Genomic DNA, 19241 nt, shown 5'->3' on the forward strand with positions numbered 1-19241 from the left:
TGTCAAAGTCAGATTTCGCACAACAGAATCAGGAACCAAGATAAAACCCAGTCTTAAGATAGGGAATCCAAAAAAAAAAAAAAAAAAAAAGAAGGATTACAGGGAGATCCCAAACACAGGCTGCACTGAACACAGCAGACCCGGATGCTTTCCTCCTGTAGAAATAGCACCATCATTTCTTAGCAAAAGTCTCTAAGAGTTTGATTCCTATTTGCCTCCTGAGTCGATATACGGCTGATTAGGAATTTTATCTGCTTTTCCTTTAAGTCCCAAGATTTATCCTACTGATTTGTGGGTTATGGATAAGATGTAGCTTCCTGAATACCAAGAATGAGAGACCTGGAAACTATTAACCCATGAAGTTCCCAAAGGCCATCACAGTAAAGTGCTGGTCAAGCTTCTGAGGAAGATGAATGGGCAACATTATGACAAGATGTCAGCTGTAACGCAAAGTGGAGACTGGAGCTGGATTATTCCCAGCTGTAGTGTGCTCTTCTCATAAAATAGCAGCAGCTAACTAAGGTTTATTGAGTGCTAACTCTGAGCCAGCTCTTTTCATGAATTAACTCTTTAAACTCTGACAAAGGAATGAAGTAGACTCCTCCAACTCCCTCAACAGGCCATACAAGTGAGGGAACTAGAATCAAAGTTTAAGTGACTTCTGAAATCCCAGCGCTAGGAAGGGTGGAGAGGGGAGTTTGCATCGAGCCACCCTCTCCTGAGTCTTTGCACTTAGGATTACACTGGGGACTGCCAAGGAGATTTAAACTCCCAGACAAGTAAGTGCTTGCCTCTGAGGCAAGCCATCTCTAGCAGAACAGCTCAGGAAGGGCATGACAGGAGGAACTGGGGCAATTATAGGGCTTTAGAATTAGTGCCCATTTTAAGTGGACAACTTGTTTCCATCTAATTAGTTTCAGAGGATTTCAAACTAAGCAATCCTTTGCAATATATGTTCTGAACCATTGAACATATAATACCAAGTTATCAAGTGAGCATTATGACAAGACACATATTCAATTGACAAATATTCTAAAGTAAAAAAAAGAAAAAAAAAAAACCCTTGCCATTATCTTACTTTCTTAATTGATTTTTGTTAATATGAAATAGGTTGTACATGTAACTCATTTAAAATCATTTAGTATTTTTCCCCCCATTGATCTCCTCCACCTGCTTCCCCCCTTCCCCCCAGGGCATATATGTAAAATTAAATAAATAAATAAAAATAAATCATTGAGTATTAGTAAGAGTGCCTTTTAGGTGGATTGCTCTGTGTGACTTTCATGCTTAAAACCCATTTTTTATTCAAATGTCTTACAGTCACCCTAGGAAAAAAGTTCTATTATTATTCCCCATTTTATGATGAAAAAAATAACAGACAAGAGAAATTATACAACTTAACAATATCCCATAGCATCACAGTCTTTAGAATAAAAAATTTTAACAATCAACCAATTAATCAAATTCTAAAATTCTAAAAAATATAGAACAGGATTCTAAACAAGAGACTTAATTCTCTAAGTACAAAAATAAAATCCCATAAGCTCATATCACACATTTGATTAATAACTTCATACTATTTTTTAAACTACTTGATTTCCTTTGTCATAACCAGTGATATAAAAGAATTTTGTACATAATTTATTAAAAATAACTTTGAGAAGTAGCATATTTGACTGAGCGGTAATGAAACTATTGAAAAGATGAACTGATTATTGAATAATTAACAACTGTTAATCCTTAAAAATAATTGTTATAAGCCAACCTTGTGAATTAAAGATAGGCATATCACTAATAATCACAAATATTGGAATGCATATAAAATGTCCATGTAGTTAACATATGTAGAAAATTCACTGACTGAAATCAGCTGTGAAACCTGACCTGGAATTTGGTTGACTATTAAGTTTAATTTTCTCTCATTTCAAAATTTAAATAGTTTATTCTACATTGTTAAAAACTGTAATCTTAAAATATTAAAAAATAACTTTACAAACACATATAGGTATGATGAGCCATGTCATCTAAAAAGTTATAAAATATCTGTCCTTAAGAGCTTTCACAATCCCTGTATTTCAAAGCTTATTTTAAAAACCAACACTATTTTGCATTTACAAACAGTATCTTTGCATTAAAGATATGAACTGTAAATATTCTATTATGTACAAAATAGCCGTATCCCAATTTTAATTACACTACTCCTTTTGTTAACATAGAAAGTTGCATCTAATTTTTAAAAATCACACCTTTCTACAATTTCAAAGCCAAAATTAAAGGTTCTTTGCTGAAGAAATAATGAAGCAATCACCAAGATATTTGAAACAATAAAGTCCACATTACATTGATTTTAAGGAAAACCAAGAACACATGCCCTCACATAAAACAGAAACAGAATAACTCACTTTATAAACAAAGAAAGAAGAGACGGCTTTTAAAAACATTTAGATTCGCCAACCCAAGTAAGAATTTTAAAAAATAGAAGAGAAAGAGAGAGAGAGAGATAGAGGGGGAAACAGAGAGGAATGGAAAGGAGAGGGGGAGAGGGAGAAAAAGAGGGGAGGAGAGAGGAAGAGAGAGCAAAACCTTGCAAGAGTAAAAATACACTCTTAAAGCATTTTTTAAACTTAAATTTTGCTGACAAGGTGGGTAACAGAGGAAATGTAGATTCAGTGCAAAATTTCATACAGCATACAACCTAGAAACTCAACTCCATCAGAGCGGAATTGTTTTAACAGTCAATGCCTGGCTGGGAATCTCCCTTTGCATTATGAAGAAGGATCTTATTGTTTTATAAGAATAAAACAATATCAAGAATGCAGTATATATATACTTTACAATGTTTAGGGGGAAGACAGTCTTCAAGAACCACAGAAACGATTAACTAGGTAACTGGAGATCACGTTAAAGTAAGGTCTCTACAATTTTCTATTAGGCTATACTTTAAGTAGTTTATGATATAGACTTAAATTAAGTATATTTTATTGCACTATAAATTGGCTATTGGCATTATACCCAAATGTAAACAAGAATGCAGACTTCCTTAATATTTCTATTTCTTTAGGTCTCCTTGGATGGAAGAAATGGAAAACTATGTTAAGGGCTGGGAAATTTGTGCATGTATCAGTAAATGTGCATGTCCTTAAAAACATTCCATCAAAACAAAAGGGTATCCCCAAGCGGAGCAACTCCTATTTTTTAAAAAAACCTTGGCCTTTAATTTAAAAAAAAAAAAAGAAAGAAAGAAAAGAAAAGGTGACAAAGCCACCGGCTTTTGTAGACGTATTAAGATGCTCTCATCGCTTTACACATGCTTCTGCTAGTGTCCTAAATTTAGGTTCCAAATGATCCAAAAATTCAAGCCCATCTTCTTCCTGCCGTTCACTGCAACAGCCTACAGAACCAGCCACGGATCCTTTCCCTTCATAGTTGTATGTACGGATGTAGTCTTGAGCATGTTCATGATTGTCATACTGATTACACAGCTGTACTTTCTGCCAAGAGGGGGGAAACACAACATATTTTATTATTATTATTTTAAACACCAAGACTTACTAACATAAAAATAATGGCTTTGATTTACCTTTGATTGTTTAATTTTTAATCAGAGTGTGTCCTCTAATGGGTTCCTACATATAAGAAATGCACATGATTGGTCTGTATCATAAATCACACTATAAATTCACTATATAGCATGTTTCTATAAGCCACACGTGTGTGACACAAGTGTTCACTCTAAGTAATCATCACTTTTCCTTTCAAAATTATAGCTAAAGGGAAATGCATCGGTTAAACTGATGCCAAATTGATTTGCATACAGATCTCTCCAGGTAGGCGCAGAGACTGTGCAGGCTGGAATCCTCTGGTCTCATACTTTTGATTTCTAAGCCCCACGTTGTCACGCGGGAAATATTAACACAAAATCATGAGAAAAATATTTAAATATCTCATTATTTCAGTAAGAACTGCAAACTAAACAACACGTGAGGAAAAGATCTACTTTCCCCCCTGAGCATAACTAAATCAAAATTAAGGAAGACAACTTTCCACCTAGTCGGCTAATAATTAAAAATGAAAGGCTGGGCCATTAAATTGCAATCACTTAGAAGGTTGAAAAGAAATCAACATCGATTTGTAGGCCCCTTGGGGAAACTCACTTCGCCGAGCCGGGGCTGAGTGAAGCTGCGCCACTCCGAGTAGGCGTATCTGCCGCCGTCCAGCTCCACGTGTCCGGCCCTGCAGGAGTCCAGGCCCGGCTCCAGCGTGTGCGGGCGCCCGGGCCCCCGGCGCGACTCCAAGGTCTGGGCCTGCTGGCCTCCTCTCACCATTTCAATGATCTCCTGCCCCCCGGGTTTCACTCCTGATCCCACGGTGCCGAAAGTCCCCTGGCCCGAGCTGCCCACAATCTCGGTTGTGAAGCCATTTGCCGAATACTGAAATGAAACAGTTTGCTTTAGGGGAAGACAGAGACCACCACCAAATAGTAAGAAAAAGCACAAACCATGCAGACGGTGCCCTGAGCCTGTGCTAGAAGGTATGTTCTCTGCCAGCAGGAACTGAATCTCTCTTGGCAATCCTGAGGATCTAACTGTTGTAACCCCAGTCTTTATGTGGCTTCCAACACAAGACCAAAAGCTTAATGTATATCCTGTCCCTAAAAACTTCTCACAATACTGTCCAGCTTCACTTGTTAAAACTGTCCGGTATCTCACACCTCCCAATCAAGATCCCAGGACTACTGTCTCACATGCATTTACCCTGCTTAGTTTAAATCCATTCCCTTCACCTGACTAGGGGAAAAAACAGAAATAATGATCGATCTTTTTATTCAGTGTCTAATCTAGTTCCCCTTCCGCAAAAACAAAAATAATAGAAATAAAGCTGCCATAAAAAAATCTCATCTGTGATAATAAATCTTTGCAATCTAAATAAATAAAAATAATAAAAATACATCAGCAGGGAAAATAAGAATACCAGAGCTTCTTTGACTGCTAATTTTCTGCGTTGTGTTGTTATAGAGAACTCCGGGTTTCTTTTTTCCTAATCCCTTCCTAGATGACAATGCCCTTTTGTTTTCTAAATCTTTCCTTTTGTTTTCTAAATCTTTCCTGCTCTAATCATCGATTATACTTTTTGTAGGAAATGTACTTGTTTCTTGTTGATGAATTAGGTTAAAAATCAAAGTTGGGGCAATGTAGTCACTTGCTGGCATTGCTGTTTCATATACTTGACCTAAGGCTCCTTTCTAACCCACATTAGAGTCAGAAAGACTCCATTAAAGTTCTTCTCACGTTGATCAAAGCTTATAGTCATTTTATTGCTGTTGCAAAAAAAAGTTTTTTAAACAATTATACTAATGATCTGTGAATAATTAAGTGAAACATGTTTACAACACAAACAGCAGTTTCGATATATAAAAAACACTGAGCCTAAAACTGAAATCATGAAACATTTGAAATATAAAATAATACTGACATGCCCAAGGATTTTTACTATTAAGTAATACTATATGGCTAAACTGAAATGCCATCTATTACCAAGGGGAATTGATGTCATTTTATATGATCCATGGGACTGATGACATTTTATATATAACAAGTTACCTGATTTTAAAAGAACTTTGTTCAGAAAAAGGTAATTATAGTTGGTTAGGCCAACTTATCCTTTGTATTTATTTTAAGAAGACAAACTACTTACCACTTTGTCATCTCCAGGAGCCTCAGTGTTTGACACAATGAGGTTCTGCTGGGTTACATCATCAGGAATTGCTTTTGGCTTTTTGGTTGCCCCAGTTGTCCCACAGATTAAGGTAAACAGGATACCTAGAGGGTGACAGAAATTACTTGAGTTTACCATAAAACAATGTGAAGTTGTGAATTTTGATGACTAATATAAAGATAGCTTTCCAGAAAATGCATATGTGACGGCTTGTATCAGAGTAGCATACAATAGAAAAGGCTGCCGTCACCGGACACGCCACAGAGACATGCTAAATGCTGTATTTCTGTGTTAAATTTTGTCCATGCTGAGATAACAGAACTATAAATAAATTCACTTTTAATATATAAATAAAATTTGTGTGTTAAATAGGGATCCAGCTATAAACAAATGAACAGCTATAGATAACAGTGTTGATCTAAGAAAGTGTCTTCAAAGTTATTTTAAAGGCTATTATTTGAGTTCAAGAAGGGACTCACAAAATAGCAAGGCTATGCCCAACAGTATTGCAAGGATGGCCCACTTTCCAAGTCTGATTTCTCCGATGCCAGTCCTGGGAACTACGCGAAGTGTGCAGTCATTTTCGGTAATACAGTCACATACTATAACATTTAATAGAGTGACATGTGACAGGCCATGTCTATCTGTAACTCTGACAGGTACTGTATATGGTCCAAACGGAGGGTCATTTTGATAGAAAAGACGTACTGCAGTATCTGAAAGAAAATAAAACCAAGAGTTATAGAATGCCATTGATTTCTCCTGAGCACAAGTAGCTAGTGATAGGACAGATATCAAATTTCCCTACAAATGGATTTTCCTGATGGGACAGCACCACTGCTACAGATTGTAAATGTGAATGGACTGAATAGTTATAATCTACAGCCGTTGCAAACATATTGCATATAAAAGCTTGTTTCTGCCCCCTTTAAAAAAGGTCTTTTGGTTTTTGTAATAATATATTTGTCTGTCCCTAAATAAATTCTTATCCTAACCAAACTTGTTAAGAGATTGGTTTTTATCACAGCTTTAAAAATTTTAATGTAACCATTCAGTGTATATTTTCATTTATACATGATTTATCAGACTGCTATTTCATAATAGTCTTAAATTCTAGACACAGTGCCTTGACTTGCCACCATAGCTTCTATACGTCCTTATTTTGCTTCCTCCATTCTGTTTTTTCTTTACCTTTATTCAAGCCTTTTCTTTTCTAATTTGCCATAATTGAAGAATATTCGTTGAAAACATGGGGCTAAAAATCATTCCAGGGCATTTTAAAGACAAACCCCACTCAGCTTAATGGATCTCTAGTCGTGGCACAGGGAGACCAGGACATCGTGGCCCCTGGGCAATATAGTCAGGAGATGGAGAACGTGCTCAAGAGTTGAGAGCTGCTGTAGGGAGTGATGCAATGGTGATATGGAGAGAGGTCCCTTTTACTTTTGCCACTCTTGTCACCACTGATATGGCTGTGCTTAAAGTCGTAAGTATAGACTAGGTACCAAGTTGGGGGAGAATCCCAAGTAGAAAACAATAGATAAGAAATGGTCAGAAGTCACTACAGCAGAGAAAGGAGACATAGTATGGTGGACACTGTGACACACACCCAGGTCCCCCTGCAATCAGGGGCTTACTGTCCTAACTGCTTGGGAGACAATCAGCACCTTTAGAGATTGTACCTTCCTGCAAAAGGTCATGCCTCTCAGGGTGGCCCAACCCACTGACCGAGCAAGGAGAAAGTAAAGAGACTCAACTTGGGGCACGCTGAGGAGCCAGTTAGCTCAGACTCCCCATGGGTTCAGCTGATACTCTCCTTTGGCCTGTTACAGCTTGACTTCTCTTTTTGCCCAATCCCACTTCCCTTCCTGTCACAGTCACTGATGCCAAGCAAACTCTTTAATAAACATTCTTCCTGAGAAACTCTGTCTCAGAGTTGCTTCTTGGAGAAGACACCCATGATATATGAGTATTCCATTATGGAACCATTAACATGGAAAGAATCTATGGAGGTGGGAGGTACACAAGTCAGAAGTGATTATATTAGACGCACTCTACGCATCTGTGTATGTGGAGCAAGAATGAAATGAGAATTCACGTTACCACAAGGCCAGTTAGAGACGAGCACTCATGAGACCCACTGCCTACCACGCTAAAACTGAGAAACCCGCCTCTTTTCATTGGTGGTTGCTACATGGTGAATGATTGTTCTGTTTCATCATGAAAGAAGCATGTTAGGGCGGGGGAAGGATGAACAGTATAAAGGGGGTAAAATATATTATGATGGGAGGAGGTCAGACTTTGATTGTACTCCAGAAGCTTATATAATGTCACCCCAAGAAATTTAATTTAAAAAATTAAAAAAGAAAAGTATTTTGATGTTGAAAAGGACAACATAACTTTTAGAAATACGCACCATTAATTTTTGTCAGTCCCCACATTCTCTGTACTTCTGAATCAGAATCACCCTCCAAACTGAAGCTAAAGGGTGGGCCATTTACAGGGTCATCAGGATCGAAAGCAACAATCTCCGCAGAGGACGTGACGGTCTTGCAGATTATCACTGTCTGTTTCAGTATTAACGGGCCATTATCATTCACATCTTCAAGTATAATTCCCAGTGTCCCAGTACATGTTCTTCCATCTAGAAAATCAGATATAAAAATACAACTTTTAATGTTTTGAGTTTTCACTAGGGTATTATGCATTAAAATTTTTATTTAAATATTTTTTAGGTACCTGTAACCTATAAATGACAGTGACAAGCAGTCACAGGTTATGTCCTTAGGGAATGTTAAAAGTAAAATATTATCACTTTCAAATAAGTTGTACAGACAATAACTGATATGGAGATTTGTCATTCATTCACTAAATAGCTACAGTAAATACGGAAACTTTTATGGACGTGAGTTTTGACTCATTTTTAAAAGAGAAAGGAAGAGAGTATGAACAAGGACATTTCTGGTATATTTAAAAGCACAGGGAAATTCAAGGAGTGGGAAAGCACAGTCTGCACACCCATGTTCTAGATATAATGAAGGGGAAGGCAGGGAGGTTTGTACTTTATTTACTGGCATACTTTCTATCAGGGCACAAGAACCTCACCCTTTGACCTCTCTTGTTCTCATGCTATGTGGTGCTTTCTTGTTCTCTCTGAGAACTGGGACTATTAGATGTCTTGAATGTTTCTTTTCATTTGGGTCCACACAAGTTGAAAGTACAAGTCTTACCAATTTAATCTGGTTAACTGCATTGTTCCCACAGTGTTTGCTCTTCTACTTCTGTGCTAAATGCTCAGATTTCCTTTCTATTAAACATTTGGAGTTGCTCATTAAACTACAGTCTCTTTGAGCATTGTAATTAGTATTATTATAGAATATTTAAACCAAAGATTTTAGGTATCTAATTCACAGTGTTTCACAGCTGTTTTTCATCTGTTGGTGAAATAAATAATACTCTTTTATTCACTGGACTGTAGGCACACAATGCTCATCTTCTAATATTAATGTAATTTTACATTGGTGAGTACTAATTCCAAATATAAAGTCATGTCAAGTGGATCACCCAGGGCCCCATGATTTATGGCCTCTCCTGTTAAACGTTTTAAAAAATTGAAAGTACACTCCTCTCCAAATTTAGAATACACAACAAATATAAAATCTAAAACTCAGCTGTAGAGAGAAGATACCTGGGTGAAACAGTCAAGAGTTTGGACTAAGAAGATACTGAGAAAAAAAAGGAAAGGAATGGAACTCAAAGCTGAAGAGATAGATGTGTTTAGGAGAGGAGAAGGTAGTAAAAGCAGAAAGCACAGAGAAAAGAGGAATGTGTTGAAAAGTAAAGACATAGAAGCCTTGAGAGAGTTTTACAAAGAAGAAACAAGTGCTTTGGAGAAGTAGGAGGGTGGGAAGCGAGCATGGTCCAGGGGTCAGTGCTCCCGAGGAAAGAGCATCTTTCATTAGGCAGTAAGCAAAGATGTAAAATTACCTATCCCCCTACCTTCTTCAAAAAAAGAAAAAAGAATGAGAGAGGCCTCATTATACATTTATTTTATACCATAATGATGATTAACAGGACCTCGCTATTAAACTCCATAAAAATACTTGATCTCTCAATTATTTTATTTACTCCACAACAGAGAAGAATGTAGAAAATAATTATATTCAAAATCTCTACTTGGAGGTAGTAATTTTTATCTCATATATCAACAAACCATTTGCCAAGTGCTATAAAAATGTGAAAATAATTGATTTGAGTTTCATATTATTTTTCTTCTTTCATTTGCGTTTGACCAAAAAATATGTCTTAACAAAGGTTCATGAGAAGCTGAGACCTTAACAGAGTCTTTAATTGGTTTAAGTTAAATTAGTAATGATTACAACTTTACCAATTCAATCAACAAATATGAAGTATTTATCATTAATTTAGAGGAAATTAGAATATCTAAAACATTTTTCAAAATCACTTCTAAATTCTAATTTTGCAAGCTAAAGTGTAATAATTTATGTTATTATAGTTAGCATATTTGTTTTTGAAAGGCACAAAGTTCAAATATATATTACAGTAAAATTATATCTTATGCACTAAATGAACCTCATGCATAATCATTGTGCTCACATTTCTCTCAATTTTGTAGGACTCACAGAATATGACTTTATAGTTTATGTGATTGTATAGACTGGTACTGTTTGTCTTTCTAATTTTATAACATACTATTAATTACGACTATTATTTATTTTTACATAATGTCCTTACTCAGAATTCTAACCCCCAAGTATACCGTTAATTTTTTGTAAGAAGACAGAACTATTTTCTAGGAGTGCACTGTGGGGCAATAAGTATATTCTCTCTATAATGAATTTTTCTGCCAAAGTAAATATTTTAAGAAATACAACTAGATAACTTGAAGCTAATTTTACTGAAGTCTTTTTCTCAATTTTTAATGATTATTTAACTTTTATAAATTATTCAAGTTTCAAGCATGTCTGTGACTGTTATTTTACAATTACATCTAAAACTGAGGGTGCTGTTAGAAAGAAGACATGGATTAGTAAACTAGAGCAAACCTCTCAATCACTCTGCATGTCATCTAGGGAGAAATGCACTTTGAGAATGTATACAGCTGACTTAAAAACGTATGTTGCTGGTTTAACAGCTGAGGATGCATGTAGCTAAGGATGTATGTAGCTGGTTTAAAAACAAAGTTCTTACCTTTGTCTGATGCAAGGATTGTAACATTATATATACCATTTCTGATGGACTCTGCCTCTCTATCCAAGTTTCTGAAAGTTGTAATTGATCCTGTGTTTTCATTAACAGTGATCCACCCCTTTGGATCATTTATTTTCTTATACCTGATAATAATGAATTAAAATAACATAATGTATCATAAGCCAAATTACAACACTGGTGCCAAACCATGTAAACTTGGAGTTAATTAAATTGAATTATGAATACCTTATGCCGCTGCTACTTCTCGTTTCTGGGTCGTATGCTTTATATCCATTGCTCTGTGTATTTACTGGTGCATTTTCTTTAATTCGAACAGTTTGCACTGGAGGAGTACACTCGGGGCCCTCATCCTGATCTTTTACATTAACAGTAACTGTAGCCGTGCTCATGCTTGATCTTGAAGTAGTTTCTCTAAAATACGGAGCTTCATTAACTACACCAATTTGCAGGGTCACCTGCTGTCTTTCTTCATAATTCAGCGGCTATAAAAGCAAGTGTGTTGAAAATCAGTTCAAGACATTTAATATTTGGCAATGTTCACTGGTATGTATAACTACTTAAATTAGGAACTATGTAAGTGCTGTGTTGGGAACAGTCATGAGAATATTAAACGTATACCCAGAAACGAGGCGGTGGTGGGAGGAGGGCAATCCTTCAACTGACTCGGTGTTTGGTGAAACCAGCAAAACAAAAACAAGCAAAAACCCTATTCCCCAACTGCAGATTCAACACAAGTAACACCATAGGTCCTGATAACAATTTCAGGACGTATCTAATGAAAGTGCTTCAAGCCTGACACCTGAGATATTACTTAGGAGGCCCATACTCTAACCAACAGTTATTTACTCTTCCATTACTTTTGGGAGAGCTTAACCTGCCCTCCTAAAATGAATAAAATTATTTGTACCTGGTTTGAGGTAAAAAAATGTGGGCCAAATTTTATAAAACATTTTTAAGAGAAAAGACACAAGGAAATAGAAAGCTTATGGACATTACATTATCTTTTTTAAAAAATCTTTTCCCATCCTAGTTACTTTCCAAAAAAGCTGGCAGTCCCAAGTTTAGTGGAAGGTTTTTATTATGCCTGATCTTAGTTGTAATGAGAATGGATGAAACCATTTCTTAGAAGACAAAAATTGTGTCAGGTCTTAGACGTCACAGGAATAAATTTCCTTCTTAAAACTCCAAGGATTAGGGCAAGGGTTGGGTGAAGAAAGAGACAAGATTTAAGGGACATTTCTCTGCTGTTTTGAAACAAAGAAAACCCACTGACTGCAGCTAATTTTCATCACTGTAAGAAAAATGCATTCATCATTTTTTAATCCATGCTCCCTGTGAATATGTACAAAAGGGAAACCCCATAGACCCAGGAATTAATCGTATTATAATCAAAGAAGCAGCAGGTAAAAGCCTGTGACTCTGTCGAAAGCCAAAGAGGCTCAGATCACTGTCTGAGCTAACTCAGGCTCCTGAATGAGCAGCGAGTTCTTCTGAGATGCTATAGAATCATATTAAAAAGAAGTTTTAGAAGTATTTGCATGTTTGAAGGGCAGAGGCTTCTCATTCTGAACTGGGAAACTAAGGATGCCATGTACACCAGATGCAGAGGAAGAGCTCTACAAACAGCCTCCCTGTGGGTTTGACCAGGAATAACTCATCATTTGGGAAATTCAGTAGGTGGAGGCCCTTGACCCAGCTGCAGAAGAAGAAAGAATGGGCTGGGAAAGTCTGGCCTGTCCACTGGCCTCGCAGCTGTGTAAGTTTCTGAATTGTTAAGAGATATTGATTACAAAGTGAATTCCACTATCATATTATTTGAACACATATATATTTATATATTTATAATCATGACTTTCTTTAAGGTTCCTCATGCTAGTAATTTTTAATTAATTTATGAAGAGAGGGTTGTTTCTGAGATTTAAAGTGTTACTTACGGACTATTGAATCATTTGGCCAAAAGGTACAAATTTCCAGTTACAAAATAAACATGTCATGGGAATGTAGTGTACAGCATGGTGATTATAGTGAATAATCCTGTATTGCATATTTGAAAGGAGCCAGGAGAATGGATCTTGAAAGTTCTCATCACAAGAAAAAAATTTTTTGTAAGTATGTATGGTGACAGCGAGGAACTTGACTTTATTGTGGTGATCATCTAGCAATATATACAAGTATCAAATTATGTTGTATACCTGAAACTAATATAGTGTTATATCATTTATACCTCAATTTAAAGAAAAAAATTTTCCAAAATGAATATTCATTCCTTTATATATGAAGAAGATAGCATTTACATTTATCTATGTATCTATATATTCCTACACTTACCAAAACTCCTTTCCTTTCATTAACTCTAGTATACTAATCTATAATATTATAAACTTAAAAACAACTAACATATTAATTTATCCTTACCTTAACCACACACAGAACTCCTTCATTGGTTTTGGGATCTGTTACAATTTTAAAATTTCCATTTTCATTGCCCTTTAAAATGGTATAATTAGCTCTCCAATTAGCAGTATTAATTAAGTCTTTATCTTCAACACTAACACGTAGGATTTCCACATCCACCGTATTTTCTTCCACTGATGCCACATACTAAAATAATAAAAACAAAACAAAAAAAGTTTCATTAGTAACTCTCACAAAAATAGGACACCCTGTGAAAGTAAGCTCTCTTCTTCTAATTTCCAAAGTACTCTGTTTACATGATTTTAAACCACAACTCCAAACTGCTGTCCAGGGGCTCCTTCCTTTGAAATCATGTGACGTGGGTGAGATGCACTTCTTTAGCAATGAACACTGGGTTGTACATTTTTCTCTCATTAATACCATGTACTTACAGAAGTACGAGTAAAGGTTGGTAAGTGGTCATTCACATCTTCAATATGAATGAGGCAAGTTGCAGTCGTCTGCAAACCAAAATATTGACCATTCATGTCCTGTACTTTTATTTTCAACTGGTATTTCTCAATTAACTGAAAAGGAAGTAAGAACTGAATTACTCAGTGAAAGCAACATTATAAATGAAGTCTTATTTTACACTTTTACAATTTTCCTTACATTAAAAATTTAAGAGGGACGCTATTAAACTTCATAGATTTCATGTGCTGGCAGAAGAATAATTTCCTCACCCTAATTTCAATTAATTTATGAAAATAGAGTAGTTTCTCAAGTTTATAAAGTGCTACTTATAGATTATGGAATCCGTTGATTTTAGCTTTACTCAACAGAAAGAAAAGATATAGCCCTAGTACATTTAAAATTAATCAAAATCTTTATCTTCTATCCAAAGCACATTCTTAGATGTTAAAAAACACAGAGCAGTGACTCAGACCAGTCTTGTAAGAAAACAATAAAGCAAATATTATTCTGTTAAAAAGACATATTTTACTTATTTACTGTACATTGATTTAAAAAATCATTAAATTAGCATGAAAACAAGGGTTGGGGCTATAGCCTTTTTTGTCTCCAAGGAAAATAAAATCTGGCTCTTAGAACTTTCCATTCATCAGAGATGGCAGAAGGCTAGTTAAAAAAATGTGTTTCTCCTCATGATGGTTTTATTTATCATAAGTAATTAAGATATAGAATGATTAAAATATTGATAATAATGCCTCTAGACTGAACATGAGGAAACTTGGGTTCTATTCTCAACTCCCAAAATAACAAATGTAACCTCAGGCAATTGAAAAATTCTCCTTATTTAAGTTTCTTCCTCTATAAAACCATGATAATAATACGTTTCCTTCGTAATTCCCCTTTTCATAAGACAAAATAATATGTGAGAAACTATCCTAACCTTCCACCTTTTAGAATGTTCATCATTCTCTTACACAGCCACCTTCTTCTCCTATTTCCATCACTTCTTAAATTTCCTTGTCTTCATTCATTTCCCTAAAAACAAATTTCTCTCAATCTCTACAAATTTTTCTGATTTACTATTCCCTCATAACCAATCAAATATGTTAACTTGAAAAGTAATAGCCTTATTGCATTTAAAAATTCTAAAAACCCCATGCTAGTATACTTTCAGGAGGAAATATATATTTTGTTTGTAGTGAACGAAGACTTATTAGGAATAACCAATTGGTTGATAAAGCAAAGAAATGAAGTTCTGTGGGCCTATATATTAACTTGTGATATCCTTCAATGGAACAAAAACTCTGATCTTTAAAGAGCTTAAAGGGTTGAAGGTAACAGATGAAAACTGGAAGCCTGAAGTCTGAAAGTGGCTTCAGAGCACTTGGTAAAACCAATCTAAAACTCCTTTATTAGTTTTCAGCTGATTCTATCAGAAGGATCTATTCAAGACTCGATGATAAAAGAGGAATTGGTTTATAATCCACTTTTCCTGAGCACATAAATTCCACAAAGAACCTGCTGTAACACTAATTCATTCATTTATCCAGGAAATGATATTGTATTCTTCACTGGCACATACAATAAAAATAAGTGATTTTATAAATAATAAGATAAATAAGTGTCAAATTCACTTGGGAATTTCTTTGTGGATGCAGTAAAAAAAATGATTAATTTTATTAAGTTTCAATCCATAGGACATGTGAAGAAATGGGAGGTAGGCATAGAGCACTTCTGCTGAATAACATAGTCTACTGTTCCTCTCAAGGAAAAGTACTTGTGTGATTGTAATAACAAAGAAATACCTGATAAACATGTAATACTGTATTTTATTTTTATAAAATACCATCTTTATATGAAAGACATCTATGATGATTCAGATTGGTACCTTTGAAAGACATTTTGTCAAACATAAATTGAAGGTCACTTTAAGGGAAAAAAAAACCCTATTTGTTACCAATAATAAATTGGAATGGTTAAACAAAAATGAGAATTCTAGAAAATTTTTATCAATCACTGTGACATTAATGGAAGTGAGGAGGTGATTTTTCAACGTTGTTTAATATAAGGTGTCGATATTTGGAAGATCTGCATAACTTAGTGAACCAATATGATGAAAGCATGTTACAAAATCACGCATGGGTAAACTATCCACACACAGTACAGATAGGCCAAAGGGTTTTTAAGTAACAATGCATGAAAGTTCATTGATAAGGCTTCAGAGTGCACTTTGCAAAAAAATGTTTAGGAAACTACCACTTGTCAAGTTTTGATATAGTATCAAAGATGTATATCCACAATAATCTGAAATTACTATCAAAATACTCTGCTCTTTTGTAACTTCATATCATGTTAAATTTTCTTCATTTATGTTAGCTAATACTACATATTATAAGAGCCTGAATGCAGGAAATATGGGAATCCATCTGTCTTATATAAAGCCAAATATTAAAGAGATTTGGAAAACTGTGTAATAATGTCACTGTTCTCACTACATTATTTATTATTTTGGAAAATGTAATTAATTTTATAAAAATGTTATTTATGTTAACATGTAATATATCTATTATTATTTTAACTGGGTAATTAAATACATATTTTAAATTTTTATCAGTTTTAAATGCTAATGAGTAAATACTGATAAATATAACCCACATAAACAAAATATCTTTGGAATCTTCAAAAATACTTAAGAGTGTAAAGGGATCTTGAGACCAGAAAATTTGAAGACCATCGCTCTATTCCATGAGGGATAAAGAGAAGAGGAAATTAATTTGATATGAAGTTTTAGAAATCAAAGAAATACCTGATAAACATATAATACTATATTTTAAGATTAAGTATTATAAATGTAGTGAGTAGGCCAGATAAACTGCTCTAAGAATTCAGCAGAATATATGCTTAGTGGAGGAAGTAATAGTCGAATAACCAAGTTACTAAATTACTAAACTGTGTCAGTTGCAGGGTTAATGGACAGAATATAAAAGTAAAATAATTTTGGCAATATCAACATGCTTTGGAAAGTAATTCTGATCAAGGGGATAAGAGGAGATTTCAGGTACAACTTGGAGAACATGAACTCAAGGTCATAAAAGAAAAATTATTAATAAGATAAGAATGTATTCATGTCATTTTGACTAGAAGACATGGGAGGGACAGCATGTTTAGAAGGAAAGAAGAGTTTGATTTTAGATGTACTGCATTTTAAGTACCTGTGAAACATCCAAGTAAAGATTCCCGGGAGACAACTGAAAATAGTTAGCCAGATACTAGAGAGAGAGACTTTCTTTTAACCCATGCAAATGGCAGAATGCAAATGAGCTTACTGAGGAAGGCCTGATGCAGACAGAAGGAGCGCTGTTATGTGTAGATAACAAATTTCTACACATTTGCCAAAGTTTCACTTTTCATAGTTGATATTTGTTTTTAATACTACAAATATCTATATTAGGAAATTCAATTTTATAAAACACAATTCAGGAGAGAACACATTAGAGGTTCAAAATTAGTGCATTGCCAAGTTAATGACCTCCATTAACAGGCTTAAAATGATAATTTTTCAAAAACTGGATTCACAACACATTTTTCAAAAACATATTTACAGGGAATATACGGAGATCTACAGGCACTATTAAATAACAACATGGAAAACAACACTTTTGTTAACATTATGTTACCTCTCTGTCTAGCTGAGATGACGTCGTGGTAATCACACCTGTAGACGGATGCATGAAAAATACGGTGGGGGATGCTGGCAGCTGCTCAAGGATGGAGTACTTGAGCTGCGTGTGCAACGTGCCGGGTTCATCGTTGTCCGTTGCAAACACCTGTCCCACAGTGCAACCTACATATTAAAAAAATCCTCTTTAATTCCAAAACTTTTACATTTTCAACTTTCCCTTTATATCATTCCTTTCCATCTACTTCGAAAATATTTTGGAACACTTACTTATATAGAAGAGTAATAACAGATTCTATAATAATAATAAAGTAATAGTTCGAGGGTTTCTATATAAAGTATCCCCTCCCTTTAAATATCCCAGCAACCAAACATTGGAATTCGGTGACCATATCCATATTTACTCTGTTTAATGTATAATTTTACAAGTGTTGATAATATTCCTTCATGGTCTTTGTACTTCTAGACTAAAGAGTTCTAATTATTCTTTAACTTTTTTCTATTTGAAAGCTTGTACTTAAGTTGATCATACGGGTTTTCTCCGAAAATTCTTGGTTTAGTTAGATCTTTCTAGAGGAAGACTGAAAAACTGCATTCTGTCTCCAGCTAAAACGGTCCTTCCTCACGAGATGAGAAAACACTTATATTATTCTCAATGATCTTTATGATTATTCCCAGAATACTGTCAATCAATCACTACAAAGTATCAGTAAATCTCTTCAAGGTTAAGACTTCAGTCGCTCAAATGCTTACTCTTTTTGGAGCACGTTCTGTTATAAGTATTCGTTTTATCTAACACAGGGAGGCAAAGTAACACTTATTGAGTAATTCCTATTTTTCAGACACTGTGCTTGGCATTCCATGTGTATTATGCTGCATTTAATCTTCATGACAAACTTGCATATTGATACCCCATGTTACAGATAAAGAAACTAAGGCTTGTCAAAAAATGTTTTTTAAAAAAATATATCTTTATTGATTTCAGAGAGAGGAAAGGAGAGGGAGAGAGAGATAGAAACATCAATGATGAGAGAGTCATTGATTGAGCCCGCAACCCGGGCATGTGCCCCGACCGGGAATTGAACCCCGATCTCCTGGGTCTTAGGTCCACGCTCAACCGCTGAGCCACGCCCAGCCAGGCTTGTCAAAAATTTTTAAAATTGCCCAGGGTCACAGTGCACAGCCAGCTAGTAAAAGGCAGAGTAAAATTCCACCAGAGCAGCCTGAAGAGTGAGTCCCTTTTCCTCACTGCCTCCCAATGGCATAGGAAAACTGAATTTTTCAATTGAAACACCAAGCTCCCAAACATTGTTAAAGCGGGTAGCTACTCACCAATTCTTGAATGTTCAGCAACTGTGAAAATGAAAGTTTCACTTGTAAAAATTGGGTAATTATCATTTTCATCCTCAATTTTGATTACTAGGGGAAGTGGAAATTCTGGATTATATCCATCTGGAGTTGTTGCAAAGGCAACGAGCTGTGAAGAGGGTAAAATAAGAAGAAAAACAAAAATAATCTCTCAAAATATGGTTCAAACTAGTGTTGGCTTTAAGTCGTACAGTTCAGTGTTGCAGTGTGAGGTTTACCATTTGTTATTGTGTCTGGATGTGGGCATAACCTTAATGCCACAAAAGGTGGTTAATTCCATGACATAGTCTAGCATTTTACGTTTAAATTTGTATAATATAATAATATAGATAATTTTGGTTTCCTCACTATTGCTGTATTGCTGTTCAAAAGTGTAATGGTT

The 19241-nt window shown here is 35.1% G+C and overlaps 1 protein-coding gene across 2 annotated transcripts in view; it reads right to left on the reverse strand.

Moving 5' to 3' along the window:
• Positions 1-1250: 1250 nt before the first annotated feature.
• DSC2 (desmocollin 2) overlaps positions 1251-19241 on the reverse strand; it is a 30316-nt gene continuing 12325 nt past the window's right edge. The window contains exons 6-17 of one of the 2 annotated variants that reach the window (XM_087819029.1): positions 18824-18968; positions 17490-17656; positions 13794-13928; positions 13363-13548; positions 11173-11429; positions 10927-11069; positions 8132-8359; positions 6195-6431; positions 5695-5819; positions 4155-4430; positions 3581-3626; positions 3405-3491 (exon numbers count right to left, since the gene is read on the reverse strand). In XM_087819029.1, coding sequence (XP_087675155.1) covers positions 3591-3626; positions 4155-4430; positions 5695-5819; positions 6195-6431; positions 8132-8359; positions 10927-11069; positions 11173-11429; positions 13363-13548; positions 13794-13928; positions 17490-17656; positions 18824-18968 — 1935 coding nt within the window. In that variant the 3' untranslated portion in view covers positions 3405-3491; positions 3581-3590. Of the gene's footprint in view, positions 3492-3580; positions 3627-4154; positions 4431-5694; positions 5820-6194; positions 6432-8131; positions 8360-10926; positions 11070-11172; positions 11430-13362; positions 13549-13793; positions 13929-17489; positions 17657-18823; positions 18969-19241 lie in introns of both variants that reach the window. The other variant, XM_087819028.1, reaches the window with a different exon arrangement.

This window comes from Miniopterus natalensis, chromosome 7 (genome assembly GCF_054644295.1).
Source record: "Miniopterus natalensis isolate mMinNat1 chromosome 7, mMinNat1.hap1, whole genome shotgun sequence".
Taxonomy (NCBI): Eukaryota; Metazoa; Chordata; class Mammalia; order Chiroptera; family Miniopteridae; genus Miniopterus; species Miniopterus natalensis.